Source organism: Pelobates fuscus, chromosome 2 (genome assembly GCF_036172605.1).
Source record: "Pelobates fuscus isolate aPelFus1 chromosome 2, aPelFus1.pri, whole genome shotgun sequence".
NCBI classification, from domain to species: domain Eukaryota; kingdom Metazoa; phylum Chordata; class Amphibia; order Anura; family Pelobatidae; genus Pelobates; species Pelobates fuscus.
The window spans coordinates 428,066,056-428,086,858 of record NC_086318.1 but is presented as its reverse complement, the minus strand read 5'-3'; the positions used below and the strand labels follow the sequence as shown (position 1 = coordinate 428,086,858).

Genomic DNA, 20,803 nt, shown 5'->3' with positions numbered 1-20,803 from the left:
ATATGAACACCTTTTCAGATCAGATTTGCTGTTGGATTTGATCTTTTTCTGGCCCTTTCAAGGCTATTATGTGATCTGAAAGAAGCAGCTCCACTCTTTATAATTTTCAGCTACCAAGTCCTCTACTGGTCATTTTTGGATGGCACAAGGCTTCAAAGGCCTGTCCTTCCCCCAGAGACATATTTCTGAAAGTGTTACTTTAACCATAACGAGTGTTTTCTTATTTGAATAATCCTTCCTATCCTGAGAGACCAGTCAACGTTTAAAGAATTAAACAAAAGCAAATCACTGAAGTGGCCACTATTAATATTATTGGCATTTATATAGCACCAGCTTCTTCCACAGCAATTCACACTATTATCAAGGAGGAAGTTCAACAAAGGAAACAGAACAATAGGTTTTATATGACAGTGCTCACAAAAGCTTACAATCTAGAGATCTTTCATGGTAACCTTTTAACATCAGGGACATTCCCTTCCGTAATGGGTAACAGGTGGCACAGAAGTCTCTATGAAACCTTTGTTTCCAGATGTAGGTGGTGCTTAGAATGTAGAATTGTAGAATAGGATGGTTGGGCAGAGCAACTGGAATTGTTCTCAGGAGGACAGAATGAAATATTAACACGTCTACGTGGAAGAAGAAGAAGATGATGATAATTTCAGGGGTCATCAATAGGATTCTAGGCCATAGAATGGACACCATTGGCTGCCATATGGCCATTAAAATTTTATGAACCCTGTACGCAACGCATGTCCATAATGATTTCCAGGTTAATGTTTCTCCAGAATAAGAGTAAGGAGTTTTCATCTGACCATAGCTGTATCAGGTCAATTTGTCAACATTAAAGTTAAATAAACCCTCCCTAGACATGCTTACATCCAGTGTCCTCAATCCTAGAGCAATCTCAGTGGGGACATTTGACCAGTACTTTCATTAGGCTCGCAGTATGTCTAGGGTAGGGAGGTTGTGAAGGAATGCCCCTGTTTGGCGTTGGGGTGACAGTTTGTATTCCCTTGTTTCACGTTGGCAGTTGACTCCTTGAGCCTGATTTTTATTTTTTTTTTAAAATGGTCAGTTGACTCCCTGTACTGATCTTCATCTGGTTACTGGGGAATTTGGGGATTTTTACCTGATATACCAGCGGAGATACGTATGCTGTTTTGGAGTTCGTGTGTCTTACTGAGGGAATTATCCAGGGACACTATTGAAATTGCATGGGGATTCGTCTACCATAACTACCGAACGGAGGGCTATGTTCACTAGGCTCTGGTGGCCCGGGAGGAAATTACCGATTGAGGTTTAAATATACAACTGGTGGCAGCGGTGGGATTCGAATCCCAAACGGACATTTTAAACAAGCAAAGGAATGAATGGCTCAGCAGTACCGACAGCTTAAGAGAGCCACGCTTAAGGATTTATTGGAAGCTCGAGGCGTAATAGCAAGCAACAAAACAAAAGCCACGTTAATTGCAGAGCGGTTACAGAGCGACAGATCCAGCACTACAGAAATGGAGCGAGGATGAAACTGGAATGCAGAAAGACATCAGATGGATGCGCAGTTTATTGGGACCTAACCCAGCAACAGAAGCAGTTCTGCAGGTCATGGCGCAAGCCAGGCAATCGCAGAAGGAGCGAGATGACCGTGACAGTCTGCTATAGGGGGATCTGCTGCACTCCCCGGGAAGTACAAATGACCTACCAAAGAAGGTAAATTATGCTGCATTTAAAACCTTTAATGACAATGAAATGGAGATTGATAGTTATCTGCAGGATTTTGAAAGGCAATGTGCACTGGAGGGATTAGACTCCACCAAATGGGCCGCAGTACTGAGCAGCAGAAGCGGCACGAGCAGTACCTGATGAGGACATTCACAATTATGGGAAAATAAAAGAAATTTTGTTGGCTAGATATGCAGTTACCCCTGAGGCATACAGGAAGAAATTCAGGGAACGGAGGAAAACAGGGAAGGATACCCATACTGAATGGGCATTCCGGCTACACAGGGCAGCCCAAAATTGGATGAAAGGCTGCCAAGCAACCACTCTGGAGGATGCTTTACAACTCATCCTATTAGAGGACATTAAGGACTGGGTAAAAGACAGGAAGCCTAAATCTGTGGAGGAGGCTGCAAGACTAGCAGATGAATACCAGGACAACCGGAGGCGAGAACAAGGGGTGAGCCGACCTGCGTTTAGGCAGCCGTATTCAGCCCCAACCACGGCTGCACCACCCAGAGGCCCCCTGAGTAATCCGCCGCCCAGCTCAACAGCAGCACCACGGCAACCTGCAGTGTGTCACTACTGCAAACAGCCGGGACACTACAAAAAACAGTGCCCACGTTTAAACCGGGGAAGCTGGGAGAGGCCGCCACCACAGTCCCAACCCAGGGCCGCTACTCATTGTGTACAGCAGGAGAGTACACCAGTGTTCCCTACCCACGAGGAACAATGGAGTGTGTTGCACGAAGTTAACCCCGTGCAAGCAGGAGGCGATAACCAGGACCACCACCGTCAGTGGATTACAGACAACCCACACGAAAGGTTTGAGTGGCACAAGGGACTGTTGTATAGGGTGACAGATGGTGCAGGACACGGGACCGCCCAGGTTACTAAGAGGCAGCTAGTAGTACCCCGCAAATTCCGGGCAGAGTTATTAAGACTCAGCCACGATATTCCCTTAGCCAGACATTTAGGGGTGAAGAAAACTAGAGACCGACTGACCCAAATCTTCTTCTGGCCCAGGGTCACTCAAGACCTTAAATACTACTGCAGGACCTGTGACGTTTGCCAAAAAATAGGGAAACGGGGTGACCACCAGAAAGCGAAGCTCCACCCGCTACCCATCATAGAGGAGCCATTTCACCGGGTAGCGGTGGATTTAATAGAACCCCTCAGTCGACCCAGTCAGTAGGGTAAAAAGTTTATACTCACCGTAGTGGACTATGCCACCCGGTACCCCGAAGCCGTGGCTCTCCCCAATATAGAGGCCAAAACCGTAGCCAAGGCCCTGGTCAAAATATTTTCCCGGGTAGGTTTTCCCCAGGAGATCCTATCCGACAGAGGGACTCAATTCACAGCTCTCCTGACACAACAGCTGTGGCAGAGCTGTGGAGTGAAAGCCCTATTTAGCGTTCCATATCACCCTCAGACCAATGGTCTCTGTGAACGTTTTAATGGCACGCTCAAGCAAATGCTAAAAACGTTCGCAGAGTCCTGCAAGAACTGGGAGAAGTATCTTCCCCATCTTCTGTTTGCCTATCGTGAGGTGCCGCAGGCATCCACGGGGTTCTCCCCCTTTGAACTCCTGCTCGGGAGAAAAGTTCGGGGCCCCCTGGATCACGTACGGGAGCACTGGGAGGGCAACACAGATAATGGGGGATCCCTATCATACAGTACGTACTGGAGTTCCGCGACCGGCTGCGGACTCTCACCGAATCAGTTCGGGAGAATCTGCAGGCGGCTCAGGACTGTCAAAAGAAGTGCTACGACAGGGGTGCCCGAGACAGAGTCTTAGGCCAAAAGGTGCTAGCCCTGAGACCCGCCAAGAAGGATAAGCTCCAGGCAGCATGGCAGGGACCTTTTAAGGTGGTGGAGCGAATAAGCGGTACCACCTACATTGTAAGTAAATGTTCGGATGAAAGACTGACCAAAGTCTTTCATGTTAACATGTTAAAGCCCTACTCCGAGCAAACGGAAGATGTCGGCGCCATATGCGCCCCCTCTTCTGAAGATAGTGAGGGGCTCCCCCTCCCCGATCTGCTAGACCCCTCGCCCTGTAGTATTGACCAGGTCAGCCTGGGTCAGAACCTACAACCCCTAGAGCGAGGAGAAGCGTACGGCCTACTCCGGGAATACCAGGATATGTTTTCCGCCATTCCCGGCTATACCTCCGCTGCGGTACACCGAGTAGAAACCCAGGGAGAGACGCCACTACGGCAGCAACCATACCGTATTCCCGAGGCCGTGCGTGAGAGCATGCTGTCGGAAATTACCGACATGCTCAAGTTAGGGGTAATAGAACCCTCTCAGAGCCCTTGGGCATCTCCGGTAGTACTGGTACTGAAGCGTGACGGCACCACACGCTTCTGTGTAGACTACCGGAGGCTCAACGACCGCACCATAACGGATGCCTATCCCATGCCCAGAATAGATGAGATGCTGGACCGTATGGCTGGAGGTAGTTACTTGACCACCCTGGATTTGTGCAAAGGATACTGGCAGATCCCCTTGGATGCGACGGCCATCCCCAAGTCGGCATTCGTCACTCCTTTCGGGCTCTACCAGTTTAGGGTTATGCCCTTTGGAATGAAGAATGCCCCCGCTACCTTTCAGCGGATGGCTGACTGGCTCCTGGAGGGACTCCAGGACTTCGCATGTGCGTATTTAGACGATATTGCTGTCTACAGCCGCACATGGGGAGACCACCTAGAGCACGTATCCAGGGTGCTCGAGAGAATTCACCAAGCAGGGCTTACGTTAAAACCGGACAAATGTCAGGTTGGTATGGCTGAGGTACAGTACCTCGGCCACAGGGTAGGGTCAGGCAAACAGCGGCCGGAGCCTGCCAAAATAGAAGCCATAGCTAATTGGCCCCAACCCCGGACTAAGACCCAGGTCTTAGCCTTCTTAGGAACAGCCGGCTATTACCGGAAATTCGTCCCCGACTATAGCGCCCTGGCCAAACCCCTCACTGACCTCACCAAAAAGGCCCTTTCCAAACAGGTTACCTGGACCCCAGAGTGCGCGGCAGCCTTCCAGAAACTGAAAGCAGCATTGAGTGAGGCTCCTGTGTTGGCAGCACCCAACTACTCTAAACAATTTCTCGTCCACACAGATGCCTCCATGTTTGGGCTGGGAGCCGTGTTAAGCCAGGTGGGAGACAACGGCATGGAACACCCGGTGGCCTATCTCAGACGTAAACTTTTGCCCCGGGAGGTCAGCTATGCCACCGTGGAGAAGGAGTGCCTAGCCCTGGTGTGGGCGCTTAAGAAACTCCAACCTAATTTGTACGGCCGGCCATTTACTCTGATGACCGACCACAACCCATTGGTGTGGTTAAACCGGGTAGCTGGTGACAACCCCAGACTCTTACGGTGGAGCCTAGCCCTTCAACCGTACAACTTCCCCATGCAGTACCGTCCGGGCAAACAAAATGGTAATGCAGACGGTTTGTCCCGCCAAATGGAACTGGATGTTTAACTTAGACCTTTCTTCTTTTTTTTCCTCGGACATCCCCAAGCCAACCTGTCAGGGTCTTGGCGGGTATGCCGACCTATGGACATATAGGGGAGCAGTGTGAAGGAATTCCCCTGTTTGGCATTGGGGTGACAGTTTGTATTCCCTTGTTTCATGTTGGCAGTTGACTCCTTGAGCCTTATTTTTTTTTAAAAAAATGGTCAGTTGACTCCCTGTACTGATCTTCATCTGATTACTGGGGAATTTGGGGATTTTTACCTGATATACCAGCGGAGATACGTATGCTGTTTTGGAGTTCGTGTGTCTTACTGAGGGAATTATCCAGGGACACTATTGAAATTTCATGGGGATTCGTCTACCATAACTACCGAACGGAGGGCTATGTTCACTAGGCTCTGGTGGTCCGGGAGGAAATTACCGATTGAGGTTTAAATACACTTGGTTTCCTTACAGAGGTGTATCGGAATATACCTCCTAGATGACAATCACAACATGAACAAAAATACTCAATATCCTGAAACAATAACGCTTTTTCAGTAATCTGAAACAGTTCAAAAAGGTTAGGAAATTGTGAATTCTAGGCCAAAACAGACAAACTGAATTGGTTATTTTTTTTTTTCAGATCTGCTATTCTGGTCACTTTTCCCTGTTCAAAGCATGGCTAAGTATAAACCCTCTGATGTATGAAACAGCTATAATATTTAGTGTTCTCGACTTTCTGCAGAACAAGTGCATGACCTGGGCCCCACGAAGCTATAGAAACAGCCGAAGGGTGCCTGTGATTTTGCAGAGTAACAGCACAGTTATTTTTATAGGATGTGATTAATGCATGTCTATACATGAAAATAAAGACTGGGCACTCACAAATCTAGAGAGGCCAACATACAATTACTTGGCGGAGAATGATAGAGCAAATTGTGGACAACTTGTTTCAATAGGGGTGAGATGTGCAGGTTATTAGGCTTCACTAGAGAGTCAACTGACAGGTGCCAACAGCAAGAAGGGCTTCTAGACCAGCCAGGGCGTTCCAGGAAAGATCGGCATTTGTCATGTCAGATACGTCAATCAGTGGGATTAGGAGCATTAGGATTAGAGACTAAAACACCCACAGAAAAAGCAATAATCTCAGTAATTAGAGACCCTAATATTAGCACGGAACACCCTGCAGGCTGCTTATTAACATTAGAAGCTCTGTGGCGATAACGCTGAATGAATAAGACATTCCAGAAACCTTGGCTTTTCATTCAAATATTAAAGGGTTACTTCAAAACAGAAAAACAATGTTTAAAAAAAAAAAAAAAAAACTCTAGTTTTTGTTCAGAGAAACCCTTACTAAAGGTTATAACCCTAACCTTCATTAAAGCGCCATGTTCTTACAGAAGCCGGGTCCTCGTCTGGTGGTGTGACTCTCCATCACTGGAGATGAAGGGACGGAGGGGAGGCATTGTGCAATGTGGGACGGGGGTGTCCAGTCCACAATTGGACACCTGTCTCCAGCATGCGGTTTGTGTTGACAGACATCCAATGTGCAAAGAATTAGCATAATTGTTACAACATGCACAAGTGGTTATTCACATTAGACTCATTAAATCCAGTGTTACTCCTCATCACAATACGGTCACTGAAGACATACCAGCACGGTAAGTCCAGCTTACTTGGCATCAATAGCTTCAAAAGGCCCTGATGTTACAAAATGGCTGTTATTAGATGGCACTAGCCTGGTAGGCAAATAATTCAGAAGGACCGTGTGTAGGTGACCCCAACTCCTAGGTCTACTAATAAGAAAATACAATAAGGCAAGTCCATATACATTGAAATTTTATTTAGACCAAAAGACAGACTGTGTAGTCTATTGGCCCCAAGTGGATCTAAAATCTAAATCTAAAAATTAGTAAGTTACTACTCAATACTAGTGATTACCAACTCCTGGTGTCACAGAAACTCATTGGTTATTTATGAGTTAAATAACGAGGTGAGATGATGTGATTTTCCTCCATCTGCAAGACGTCAGGTTGTCCAAGAATGAAGATGATGGAACATTCTGGTCAGATTAATAGCATCAATAGTGTATTTAGCAGAGATTTACAGCTCCAGATTTAATCTTGTTTGCAGGTGATTGAAAAATAATAAAAGAGGGAACAAAAGGAAACAAACTCCACCAAGAATTTTAATAAGCCTTTAATTAAGAAACCATTTCTGACCTGCAAGTGTTTGGTCTTTCAAACCACAGAAAAAAAAAGGTGTCTAGAAGCAGCCTCACAACAGGGACCATCAGGCTGCTCAAAACAAACAGAGCGGACACAACAAATAAGGCCTCCCAGTGACTGATCGAACTAGCCGTGATACAACTAAACAAACAAACTGCGTTTTAAAGACCCCCAGGTACTTTACAACTGCTAAAACTATACTGCAACGAGTCTCTTCGGTATAATCTTTACCTCCTGCAACAAGGACTCCTGAAGGCCATGTTGTCCCAATACAGTAACCCAGGACTAAGCTAGAGATCTAGGCCAGAATCGTTGATACACAACGTACGTTTATATCACCTGAGGGGTTTTACTGAAACAACTAAACTTCACAGAAAAGGCGATCACTAAATAATAACTGTTAAAATATGTTATTTGCACTCATTCAGAAGGAAGGGAAGAGTAAGTAATCAAACGCATTACCTCTTTTAAAGAACATTATATTCCTTAAAAGAGGTGTGGCAAATAACTTATCATACAGGTGTTCAAATAGTGTCTAGAAACCTTGCCAAGGACATGTGATGTACAGACCACAAAACAAACAAAAAAAACCTGCAACAGCTGATGCACTGGCATCCCAGAACTCAAACACCAGAATACAAGACACAGAGGGGTTGTGTTAGTTTTCTTATTTTGCATAACTCCCTGTCCTTTAAGACAGTGGCATCTAAAGGGTTGGTGTCAACTGGTGCAGAAACTCTTGGTGTCACCCCCAGCCAAGTAAATTTTAGTGGGTTTTTTTTTTGTTTTGTTTTTATGTGCAGAGAACATTAATGTTTTCCATACTCACAGTCACACAGTCATAGAGAAACTCACACAGACACATACAATCAATCATACAAGCACATGAACACACTCATACAGACACATACAAACTGACGTTAAGGCAGGTCCCAGAGAAAGGTATAAAATCATTAAAATAAGAATTTAAAAATATTTAAATATACATGTCTCACTGTGCACTTTAATAATAAAGTTATACAAACTTACTGTAGTAATATGCAGCAGACAGTGGCAACATTCTCAAAAATGTGCTCACCCCAGTGGGACAAATAGGGAGAATGTTCAGCAGCCTCCCACAAGGAAGAACAGACCACCAGAATGTAGCTACGCATGGTACAATATACTGCGTGCCACATTCTGCTTTTTCCTTCTCCGCCAGGTTGCCTGTCACAGTGTCTGGCCTCCCTGCAGTGATGCGCCAGTGCCACGAGTGAGGTGGCACCAGGAGGATTACTCGAGAAGAGAAAGTTCCTCCAAGGTGGTGTCACCCATATGCGGTCCGCACTCACCACATCCTCCTAGTGACGCCACTGCATCAAGAGAATAAATGCTATAGAAACTATAACGAAAGAATTGATCCTATCTGGCTCACCTTGAATGCTCAGCATTTGTCCCAGTTTTAAAGCCGCTCCCCGGACCTTGCACAGAGTCCTCACAATCCGCTCTGCATTGGCTTCGGACAAGAAGGGACTGGACTCCATTACAGATTTTTTACCTATATTTAAAAAAAAAAAAAAAAAAAAATTTAAATTAAATTAAATTAAATTAAATTAAATTAAATTAAATTAAATTAAATTAAATTAAATTAAATTAAATTAAATTAAATTAAATTAAATTAAATTAAATTAAATTAAATTAAATTAAATTACATCATATCAATGCGGAAATCTTCGGCTGTTGTGGAGATAATTTTAGTGCATTTTACAAATAACGCAGTAAAAGAATGTAAAATTTATTTATCTGCGAATTTGTATGTAGATTCTGGAACCCGAAAATGGCTAAACATTTCTCAGCCTATCCTGAATACAACATTGTTTGGAATGGAAGCACTGCATAGAACATGAGCTAATTTTAAAGGTACACAGGAATGAGCAGTTTACCATTAAATTACTGAATTATATCCAATAAAAACGTTATTGTACTCAAATTATGTCTAGTCCTTTACTTGTATTCCAAGCTGGAGAATCAAAATTATATTATAGCGAAAACATGAAAACATTAAACGGGAATTTTTTTTTTTTTTTTTTTCCCTTTTGGGTTGGTACTTCTAAAAAGTAGATGATCTAATCTGAATTGCAAAACAGGAAAAAAAATAATAAATTATCCAAGTTGTGATTAGAGTGGAGCTGAAATTTTTTTTTCGAGGGGGGGGCCCCCCCAATTTGTTTCAGGATACATAGAGACAAGTAGATTGAGCCAACACTTTATGCCAACAAACAAGTACATTTAAAATAAATGCATTTAAAAAAAAAAAATAATAATAATATTTTACATTTACGCTATCATAATGTAATTTACAAATATGCCCTAAATGCTGTGAATACACACACTTTGCATAGGATATTATAGTCACCTACAGCTTAATGTAGTTCTGGCGAGTATAGCATTTCCCTGCAGGCTTTTGCGGTCAATACTGCCTTTTCAGAGGAAAAGCCTAATAACACCTCTAGTGACCGTCACTTGGGCAGCCACTAGAAATGCTTCCTGGGTGCAGCACTGCCATTTAGTGTCACTCAACTTTAACCATAGAGATGCATTGATTCAATGCATCTCTAGGAGTAAAGCGGATTGGTGTTTGGCTACACCCCCCGATCCGCCTCCTTGTCTGACCTAGGCATTGGATTGGCTGAGATTGTCAATTCAGATGTCAGGCAAGAAGGCGGATCGTGGGCAAGGCCAGCATTGGAATAAAGGAAATACTAACTTATTTAAGAGGGTCAAAGAGGCTAAATAGTGTTTTTAACACTGTAGGGTCAGGAATACACATGTATGACTCTATAGGGTTCCTTTAATTATACATTAAACAGGGACTTACAGTTTTATGCCAGCCCCAAAGTCACCTGAAAACAGCACACATTTTAATATTTTAGTAGTAAATTACAAAAGAAATCAGCACTTTTATAAAAACATTGGAGGAACACCTCTCCAGCAGTCTGAAATACTCCCCACTCCCCCCCCCCCCCCCCCCCCATATAGTCCTTTTGGGATATATATCTACCAAATTGCTATAAAAAAAAAAAACAAAAAAACACAATCAAACATACAAAAAACATTCACTGACGTGTTCTTTTAAACCCTGTATCTCCCAAATACAGTTGCACAGCAATATAAGAGGCTAGGCGTGCAGGGGAAATTTAAGAGGTGATTACTGTTTCAGGATAGATCATCTTTGTTTGGATATTTACCGATGGCTGTTATATTGTGTTTATACAATAAACAATAGGCCCTCCACCGCACTGCAACTCTATAACCAACCACACACACAGCCTGCTAGGGGAACATTCCTATCTGTACTGCTTCAAACCGGCTGGCAGGAGTGGGCAGAGGAATATTGTAACTGTATTGTGCCTTAATAGGATGCTATTCATTGGACCTAAACAAAGACACGCATTGCAAGAGGTTTTAATGTAAGAACGGTGCTCGTGGAGGTCTGATCAAAAACAAAGCACGCCTCAAATTTTCGGAAGGTTTTTTTTCACATTTATTTTTTTTATGAAAGTTTCAGAGTTGGAACCAATAACCAGTGAATTTCCTGCAAATGATGCCGTGAGGAGAATAATTGGGGGCTGTAAGAGGTCACATATTTTAGCAAGGTTCACAGCTATGTAAAATCCACTTCAAATGCTACAAAGGTTGCAGTCTATGGGTCCTCATGAAATGAAAAATACTTTGTGCACAAGGCTTATTAGCTGGATTTGGCAGTGTGATGAGTGCAGAGCAATCTGAGTAACAGTTTCTAGGGGACATTTTTCAATAGAAATTCCCAGGAAAAAAGACAACGTTGACCTAACGCCCATTATTAGATCATTTTCCAAGGGCAACCAATTAAAGAGTATCTGTCATTCTACAGTAATTTTTTATTTATTTTTTTAAACAAAAAACTTATTTGGGAATTATTATAAACAAACTAGACAACAATGTGCAATGTCAATCAGCAGTGGCTAAGGCCTGTATAAAAGGAACATTTATTCTCAGGATAAAAATAGAATTTCGCCTCTTTATAAATCATGGTTAAGACCACGTCTTTAACATACTGTGCAATTTTTGGCACCTCTTCTAAAGAAGGATATTATGGCACTAGAAAAAGTGCAGAGACAGGCCACAAAATTAATAAAAGGAATGGAGCAATTTAAATGATTTAGAAAGGTTAACAAATTTAGTTTAGAAAAAACAGGCTCAGAGGGGATATGATCGGATTCTACAAATATATTTGGGGCTAATGCAAACCATTGTCTGGAAACCTATTAATTAATAGGACACGAGGTCATGAGTTTAGACTAGAAGAAAGAAGATTTTGTCTAAGGCAAAGGAAAGGGTTACTTACAACAAGAACAATAAGGATGTGGAATTCTCTGAAGAGGTGTTTTTGTTTTACAGAGTTTGTAGTCTGTAGAGATGTTTAAACAGCAACTGGATGAATACTTTCAAAACACAATATTCAGGGATATAAATTTTCTATCTGTGGGGTGATGGCTTCTTGATCTGACTGTCTGTTCTGGGGCCCCAAAAAGATTTTTTTTCCCTCTGGTTTGTTGCTGCAAAAACATGAGAAAGGCTGAACTTTGTGAATGCATGTCTTTTTTTTTTTTTTTTTAAAGGATCACTATATAGTGTCAGGCAAACAAAGCGTTTTTTCTGACACTATATAGTGCCCTGAGGGTGCCCCCACGCTCTGCGTCCCCCCTCCTGTGGCGCTGAAGGTTAAAACCCCTTCAGCAGCTTACCTTAATCCAGCGCCGGGCTCCCTCGGCACAGGTGACCTCTCCTCCCCCACTGACGGCAGCGGAGCCGAATGCGCATGTGCGGCAAGTGCCGCGCGCATTCAAAGTGCCCATAGGAAAGCATTTCTTAATGCTTTCCTATAGACGCTCTGCGCGATGGAGGCGAAATGTGTCTCCAGCGTTGCAGATGCGCCTCTAGTGGCTGTCCGGAAGACAGCCACTAGAGGCTGGATTAACCCCAAATGTAAACATCTGAAGGGTTAAAACCTGAGGGAACTGGCACCCAGACCACTTCATTGAGCTGAAGTGGTCTGGGTGACTATAGTGCCCCTTTAACTATGTAAATCTGTACTGGAATTTCACTGAAGTTCTAATGCAATCCAAAGACACCATAAGACAAAGTAATAACTTGTACGTTGACAAAGGCAGAACTCCACCATCAACTTGTCCAATCACAGCAGCCGTAGTGTTCTCTCGCCCATGACTAGAGTACATCATTGACACGACTCTGGGCAAGTGAAGATCTGCAGGACTGAGATGGCGGCAGCAGCTTGGGGTAAATAAAACTCATCTTCCCTTGCACCACGTGGCCACTGGATGAGATCTGTCACTTTAAGGGTCTTTGAGAAATAGGCAAAGTTATAGATCAGCTTTAACTCAGGGAAAGAGAATTATACACAGAGGCGGAGAACCACTCATTCACTAATAAACAATTTGCCAGGGGCATATGTACAGCAGTAATTGAAAAGACAATGATTCTTTGCCTAGCACACAGCAATTAAAGTGTCAGAAGGAAAAGCAGCGGAGCACAGGGTACCAACTAACTCACTGTGTTCAAGCAAGGGCACTTTGCATATTGGCAATTGTGATTTTTTTTTTCCCTCAGAGCTGGATTGAAGCATTATATAAACAAAATTTGAATAAAGCAGTATTTTGTTGCCAAGGTTTTTTGTTTTTTGGGGGAAGTAAAGAGAATGTGTTGCAATTTCAAAATTCTACTAGCCTGGTTCATGGTCAATATCCAATATGTATTCGAATTAAAACTCAGATGTGGAAAGACTGAAAACACTACCAAGGGTGCAGTAAATAATAAATTAAAAATAAAATACAGTTTTATCCTTGTGATCTTTGTTCCTTGTTATGTGTCAGAATGTATGTTTAGATTGTATGCTATGTTTTGGCACTGGTCACTGCTGGACTTGGGAGCCAGTCACTCAGTCAAGCCAACAGATTTGGCGGTGTGTCCCACAGGTGTACCAACATATTCTAGTGGGGTTCACAACCTCATCCTAGCTAGCCTACTGGTGAATCTCAATGTGGAATATATGTGCAGAGTATAGTGCTGGGCCTAATCGGACACAAGGATTCCTGGTCCTACCTCTTTATCTTAAGTCCCACGTTCAGTTCGGCTGACCATGTGCACAAACATGGGTGTAAGCACAATTTAGGGCTAATATCCCCCCCAAGAGCAAGCTGCCACCACCATAAGGCCCCTAGAGGGACAGATAGAAACGAGCTCAGCTCACAGCCCTCACCTCGTTAGATCCTTACTAACACTTACTCCTAGTCTCGATATGCAAGTCACATAGGCCCAGATATTTTTCATGTGGATTTTTATTCACGTTTATGCTCTTTTCTTGTTCCATTATTTTTCTTGTCTTTACATGATCTAGAAAGGGGTTTCTCTCCTCCACTTCTTCTAAATGCATTACAAGTTTCATGGCAGCTGCTGCAGATAAACCAATCTAAACAATAAGTATTTAAAAGCAAATAAAATATAGGAATACTTGTCCACAATTATAGTCTGGTTAATCTATTTACCAAAACAACTTTATCTTAATGAAGGAGTTTTGGTGTATAGATCATGCCCCTGCAGCATAAATGCTCAATTCTCTGCCATTTAGGAGTTAAATCACTTTGTTTATGCAGCCCTTATCACACCTCCCTGCATGTGACTTACACAGCCTTCCTAAACACTTCCTGTAAAGAATGATCTAATGTTTACACTTCCTTTATTGCAAGTTCTGATTAATTTAGAATTGCTTGTATTCTGCTCAGCGAATAGCTGGCTAGACCCCAATAGCGCCTCCCACATGTAATTAAAGTTCAATTTACATAGCAGAAGATACAAAATATCTTTTAAAGTATAGTGTAAAGTTACATCTGATTGAAAATGAAACAGTGTGTGTCACAGCCAGGGGAGGTGTGTCTACGGCTGCATAAAGAGAAACACAAGTGATTTCACTCCTAAATGTCAGAATTGAGCAGTGACACTGCAGTGGCATGATCTATAATCCAAAACTGCTTCATTAAGCTAAAGTGGTTTTGTGACTATAGTGTCCTTTTAATGGATTGGGTGAAGATATGTAAACCTTTCTGGTTTACGCTTTTATAAGCTGCAAGCAATCTGTACCCACTGCTTACTTCTGATGCGGTCAAAACGTGCCATTTATTGGAATAAGTAAGAGTTTAAACAGGAATTTCTATTCAGAAAGACCATAGCTAGATCATTGTCCCCCAAAACAAGGACAGAAGATGCCTGTAGCAAGTGTGTTAAAAAATGATAAGCTTAGAGTCATGTCTACAAATGCTCGCAGTTTAGAGAATAAGATCCATGAACTTGTGGCAATAATGGCAACTGATAGTGTAGATTTAGTCGCGGTTACTGAGACATTGTATAATGAGAAAAATGACTGGGACATAGCAATACCAGGGTACGCTTTATATAGAAAATACAGGGAAGGCAGGAAAGGGGGAGGGGTGGCCCTGTATGTGAAGGATAGCATAAAATCTAGCCTAATAAAAGTTAGTGAGGTGAACATAGAGTCCGTTTGGGTTCCGTTAGAATTTGGTAATCACACAGTAATTCGTGTAGGTGTGATTTATAGGCCCCCAGAAACAAATGGAAGAGTTAGATAATCTACTAGTTGAGGAAATAGCTAAAATGACAATGAAGGGGGAAGTTATCATCATCTGTGACTTTAATCTTCCTGATGTGAATTGGAAAACAAAAATAGCTGCTTGTGCCAGGAGCACACATATTCTAAATTCCCTACTGGGATTGTCTCTAAAACAAGTCGTTGAGGAGCCAACTCGTAAAGAGGCCATACTAGATTTAGTGTTAACAAATGGATATTTGGTATCGGATATTACTGTAGGTGAAAGTTTAGGATCCAGTGATTATCAATCAGTGTGGTTTAATATAAAAACAGTGACTGAGTCACACCACACAAAAACAAAAGTTTTAGACTTTAGAAAAACAGACTTTTCTAAAATTAGAATATGTGTAAAGGAGTCATTATCAGACTGGAGCAATTTAAATGGTGTCTAAGAGAAATGGGATTATTTAAAAGTTGCACTACTGAAGGCAACAGAAAATTGCATTAGGCTTGTCAGTAAAAGCAAAAAATTCAAGAAACCACCACTGTGGTACTCCGCAGATGTGGCCAAAATAGTAAAAAACAAAAAGTTAGCATTTAGTAATTATAAAAAAAACCCAGAGTGAGGAAGACAGAATGACCTATAAGATTAGGCAGAAAGAGGCTAAGCGAGTTATAAGAGCTTGCAAATCACACACAGAAGAGAAAATTGCACAGTAAAAAAGGGGGACAAAACTTTTTTTAGATACACAAATGAGAAAAGGGAAGTAAAACAAGGATTAGTTAGATTAAAAACAAAAGAAGGAAGGTATGTAGAAGAGGATAAAGGTCTAGCTGACTGCCTCAATGAATATTTGTGTTCGGTATTTACAGATGAAAATGGAGAGGGACCTCAGTTAAGAAAAAGGATAAATTAGTTATTTATTACACGTGAGTTTACAGAGGAAGAGGTTCTATTTCAACTGTCAAAAGTAAAGACAAATAAGTCAATGGACCTGATGGAATACAATCAAAGCTATTAAAAGAGCTTAGTGGTGTACTAGCAAAACCATTAACATATTTATTTAACCAGTCATTGATAACCGGAGTAGTCCCAGAAGATTGGAAGTTGGCGAATGTTGTGCCCATTCACAAGAAAGGTAATAGGGAGGAGTCGGGCAACTATAGGCCAGTAAGCCTTACTTCAGTAGTGGGGAAAGTGATGGAAACCATGTTAAAGGATAGGATTGTTGAACATCTAAAAACACATGGATTTCAAGATCAGAGACAGCATGGGTTTACTTCAGGGAGATCATGCCAAACTAATCTTATTGATTTTTTTGATTGGGTAACTAAAATTATAGATCAGGGTGGTGCAGTAGACATTGCTTACCTAAATTTCTGTAAGGCTTTTGACACTGTTGCAAATAGAAGGCTTATCAATAAACTGCAATCTTTAAGTTTGGATTCCAATATTGTTGAATGGGTGAGGCAGTGGCTGAGTGACAGGCAACAGAGGGTTGTAGTCAATGGAGTATATTCGAAGCTTGGGCTTGTCACTAGTGGGGTACCTCAGGGATCTGTACTTGGACCCATTCTCTTTAATATTTTTATTAGTGATATTGCAGAAGGTCTTGATGGTAAGGTATGTCTTTTTGATATGCAACAGGGTTGATGTTCCAGGAGGGATAAGCCAAATGGCTAAGGATTTAGGTAAACTAGAAAAATGGTCAGAGTTGTGGCAACTGACATTTAATGTGGATAAGTGCAAGATAATGCATCTTGGACATAAAAACCCAAGGGCAGAGTACAGAATATTTGATAGAGTCCTAACCTCAACATCTGAGGAAAGGGATTTAGGGGTGATTATTTCTGAGGACTTAAAGGTAGGCAGACAACGTAATAGAGCAGCAGGAAATGCTAGCAGAATGCTTGGTTGTATAGGGAGAGGTATTAGCAGTAGAAAGAGGGAAGTGTTCATGCCATTGTACAGAACACTGGTCACACCTCACCTGGAGTATTGTACGCGCTACTGGAGACCGTATCTTCAGAAGGATATTGATACCTTAGAGAGAGTTCAGAGAAGGGCTACTAAACTGGTTCATAGATTGCAGGAAAGGTTAAAGGATCTTAACATGTATAGCTTGGAGGAAAGACGAGACAGGGGGGATATGATAGAAACATTTAAATACATAAAGGGAATCAACACAGTAAAGGAGGAGACCATATTAAAAAGAAGAAAAACTACCACAACAAGAGGACATAGTCTTAAATTAGAGGGGCAAAGGTTTAAACATAATATCAGGAAGTATTACTTTACTGAGAGGGTAGTGGATGCATGGAATAGCCTTCCAGCTGAAGTGGTAGAGTTTAACACAGTAAAGGAGTTTAAGCATGCGTGGGATAGGCATAAGGCCATCCTAACTATAAGATAAGGCCAGAGACTAATGAAAGTATTTAGAAAATTGTGCAGACTAGATGGGCCGAATGGTTCTTATCTGCCGTCACATTCTATGTTTCTATTGCAAGATCTAAAGCTAACTATGCTGAAACAAACAAAACAGTAACCTTTAGAAGTGCTTGTTGAGAAAAAGGTCCAAAATACATTTAAACAAAACTGAATGTCTCCCAGCAATTTTAAATATATATGTACAGATTAAAAAAAAAAAAAAAAAAAAAAAAAAAAAAAGGGCGAGGGGGGGGGGGGGGGGGGGAGAGGGAAGGCAGAGATAGTGAGCAATGATTATAAAGGGACACTGCTTCATACTGCTAACAAGTCCTCAAACCACATTGTTTTGGCTTGCAACATTCCCGTTCTGTAGATCAGCAATACTGCAGTAGCCAGTAATGGCAAAGGGCACATGGATCAGTTCATCTCCAAGTCAGTCTAGGAACAGTCCGCATGATGTTACCCTGCAGCTAAATTACAGCAGGATATTGGCAGCGTATTGGAGGACTGCATTGTGTTTGAGATTAGTTTACTGTTTATATTGGAATCACAGCTGGAAGTTACACAATTAACTAGAACATTGAAAACCACATATAAACTTGTTTTAGCCGGTTTTATTTGAAATGTCCTATTTATAAAGCACCAACAAATTCTGAAGCGCTGTACAGTGGGTGGACTAACAGACACGTAACTAACGAGGCGAGTTAGACACACAGGAACAGAGAGGGCAGTGTGCTTACATTCCTCTTCTTCAACTGTCACTAGTCTAATACTATCCTTACCTTTTTGTGTCACTTTACCCCACTCCCTCTAGCATGTAAGCTCATTGAGCAGGGCCCTCAACCCCTCTGTTCCTGTGTGTCCAACTTGTCTGGTTACAACTACATGTCTGTCCGTCCACCCATTGTAAAGCGCTGCGGAATTTGACGGCGCTATATAAATACGATACTACTACTACTACTACTACTACTACTACTACTACTACTACTACATCTACAGGGAGTGGGGGTAGGGGTAGAAAAGTGGATTGCTGGAATAGTGTTGACTGAATTACTTAGTGTTTTGTTTTTATGACAGTTGCAGGAGAGAAAACAGGGTGCTCGGAGGGAAAGCTATTAACATACTACAAATGTAGCAAATTATATTACAGTCCGTTTCAGTATAGGCACAGCCCGCAAACAAGGAGAAACTTAAAACCTTGTTTCATTCTCTGTATACTTACACTAGGCCAGTGTTTCCCAACTGGTGTTCTGCCGTGAATCACCACATCCAAGTCTTAGAGAGGGTAGGAGGTCTTGCTAGAGTAGCAGTAGATAATCCAAATATATTTTAAAGTGGTAAATTAAATTTAAAGGAAATTAGCACAAAACAGGTCAATTTGGCCAAAATAATTCCTTTATTCAGTAGCAAAAGTAAATATAAAAAACATCCAAATACGCGTTTCGTCGATGTGGCTTTCTTTAGAGAAAGCCACATCGGCGAAACGCGTATTTGGATGTTTTATATTTACTTTTAGTACTGAATAAAAGGAATTATTTTGGACAAATTGACCTGGTTTGTGCCAATTTCCTAGAAAATTATTTCATTAGAATAAATTATACATATAGGAAATAAAAGGGTGTGTATACACACATACAATATACACATACACACTTACTTAACTATTAACTACATAATTATTTGATTTTATTAAAATTATAATTTGAGGGACCTGCATGACAACCCAGGCGGACAGTCCAGAGAATTTAATTGGCAAGCCCGTAACTTTCTAAAACACCATAAAACAACGATGATATCACCAGTAAAAGTGCAGTTTTTGTGTAAAATAATGCAAAAAAAAAAAATCCTAATAAAGACACTAACTTTGGTCAGCGTTTGTAACCAAGTGGCTACTACAAAAGACTGGAAATACCACCATTTTGAATAACCTGGGTTGTCTACATTTGAAAATGGTATGCCATGATGGGGTTAATTCACATTCCTGGGCTACCATGTGGTCTCAAAAGGCACCATAGACGCAGCAAACCAGTCTGGAAAACTGTATATTGACTAACTATCCAAAACTTCATAAAACCTGTACATGGGGGGTATTGTTATACTCGGGAGACTTCGCTGAACACAAATATGAGTGTTTAAAAACTGTAACGTTTATCACAACGGTGAAATCCTAGGTTATTAGTGTTTTGCTGTTACTTCCACGTAATCATTTACTACCTTGCTCATTTGATCTAGTGTTATCTACTCTGTTCCAGTTTGTTACAGTCACTGATACAAAACAAACCCCAGAAACTGGTTTATTCCAAGGAATGAGCCAGTGCTTCCCATTCTGACTGAGCCCTAGTCAACTTGAACAGGCACCCATGCCGATCCAAACTATTCTAAGCATCAACCTACACTAACCACCTTGACCTGTTTTGTGTTTGTTTGTTTTCTGGGCTTCACGACCTGAAGGTGCTTGTTGCATACAGACAGGCATAGAAGGAATTACATCTTCCTGATCAGAGGTGATGTACTGTAGGGAAGCTTGCCGAATTTGGTAAGATAGCTGCTGTTATAAGCCATTCTTTGCATGGCGATCGAGAAAAGCTACAATGTCCAGTTCTATTCACTAGAACTGGACTCCTGGTACTTTCCACTACACATTGTGCTTACTGGAAAAGGGACACTGCAAAGAGAAATGGGGATATTGGCCAGAAAGGGACCCAATGGAGATTAATAAGTATTGCAGTGTGCATGGTCCAATGTGCAGTGACTTACAAAGACCAGGCCCTCAAGCCCAGGAAAATCATACAGTGAGACACTAATCTACCGCGAACACCTTTGGGATGTTATGTGATATGATACAAGCCATTACATGTTAAAGAATCAATTGTGTGGCAGGTAATCATTCACACCATAAAGAGAAACAAAATGCAAAACAAGTTTCAGCAGTAGACAAGGCCTTCCAAACCTCCACCTCCCCCCTCCCACACTTTTTTTGGCCAGGAACAGATCTGCCAAGCAACAGTAATCGTAATGTCAGTGTAAGGAGTGCTGCACAGGCCGAGGAAACCACGACAGCTGGCAGGAGTTACAAAAAGAAAAAGAAAAAATAGCAGGGATTGTGCAATGAATTGTGTAAACTCTGGAAAGTGACAGTTATTTTTTTTCTTCTGGTTTAAGAAAATTCTGAAACAATATCAAAACACAGAGTGAGCCAAAAACATGGATGTGTGAACAACCCAACCCCTGCCTTGAACTTAAAGAAAAGTTATACATCTGTGTTATACATTGTAAACACTTCACAAGACAAGTGTCAGTACTTTAATCTTTTTAGACAATTAAGTAAAC

The 20,803-nt window shown here is 41.8% G+C and overlaps 1 protein-coding gene across 1 annotated transcript in view; it reads right to left on the bottom strand.

The window, feature by feature from the left end:
- COQ8A (coenzyme Q8A) overlaps positions 1 to 20,803 on the bottom strand; it is a 68,748-nt gene that overhangs the window by 16,937 nt on the left and 31,008 nt on the right. The window contains exon 6 of the mRNA XM_063444055.1: positions 8,818 to 8,940. Coding sequence (XP_063300125.1) covers positions 8,818 to 8,940 — 123 coding nt within the window. The remainder of the gene's footprint in view (positions 1 to 8,817; positions 8,941 to 20,803) is intronic.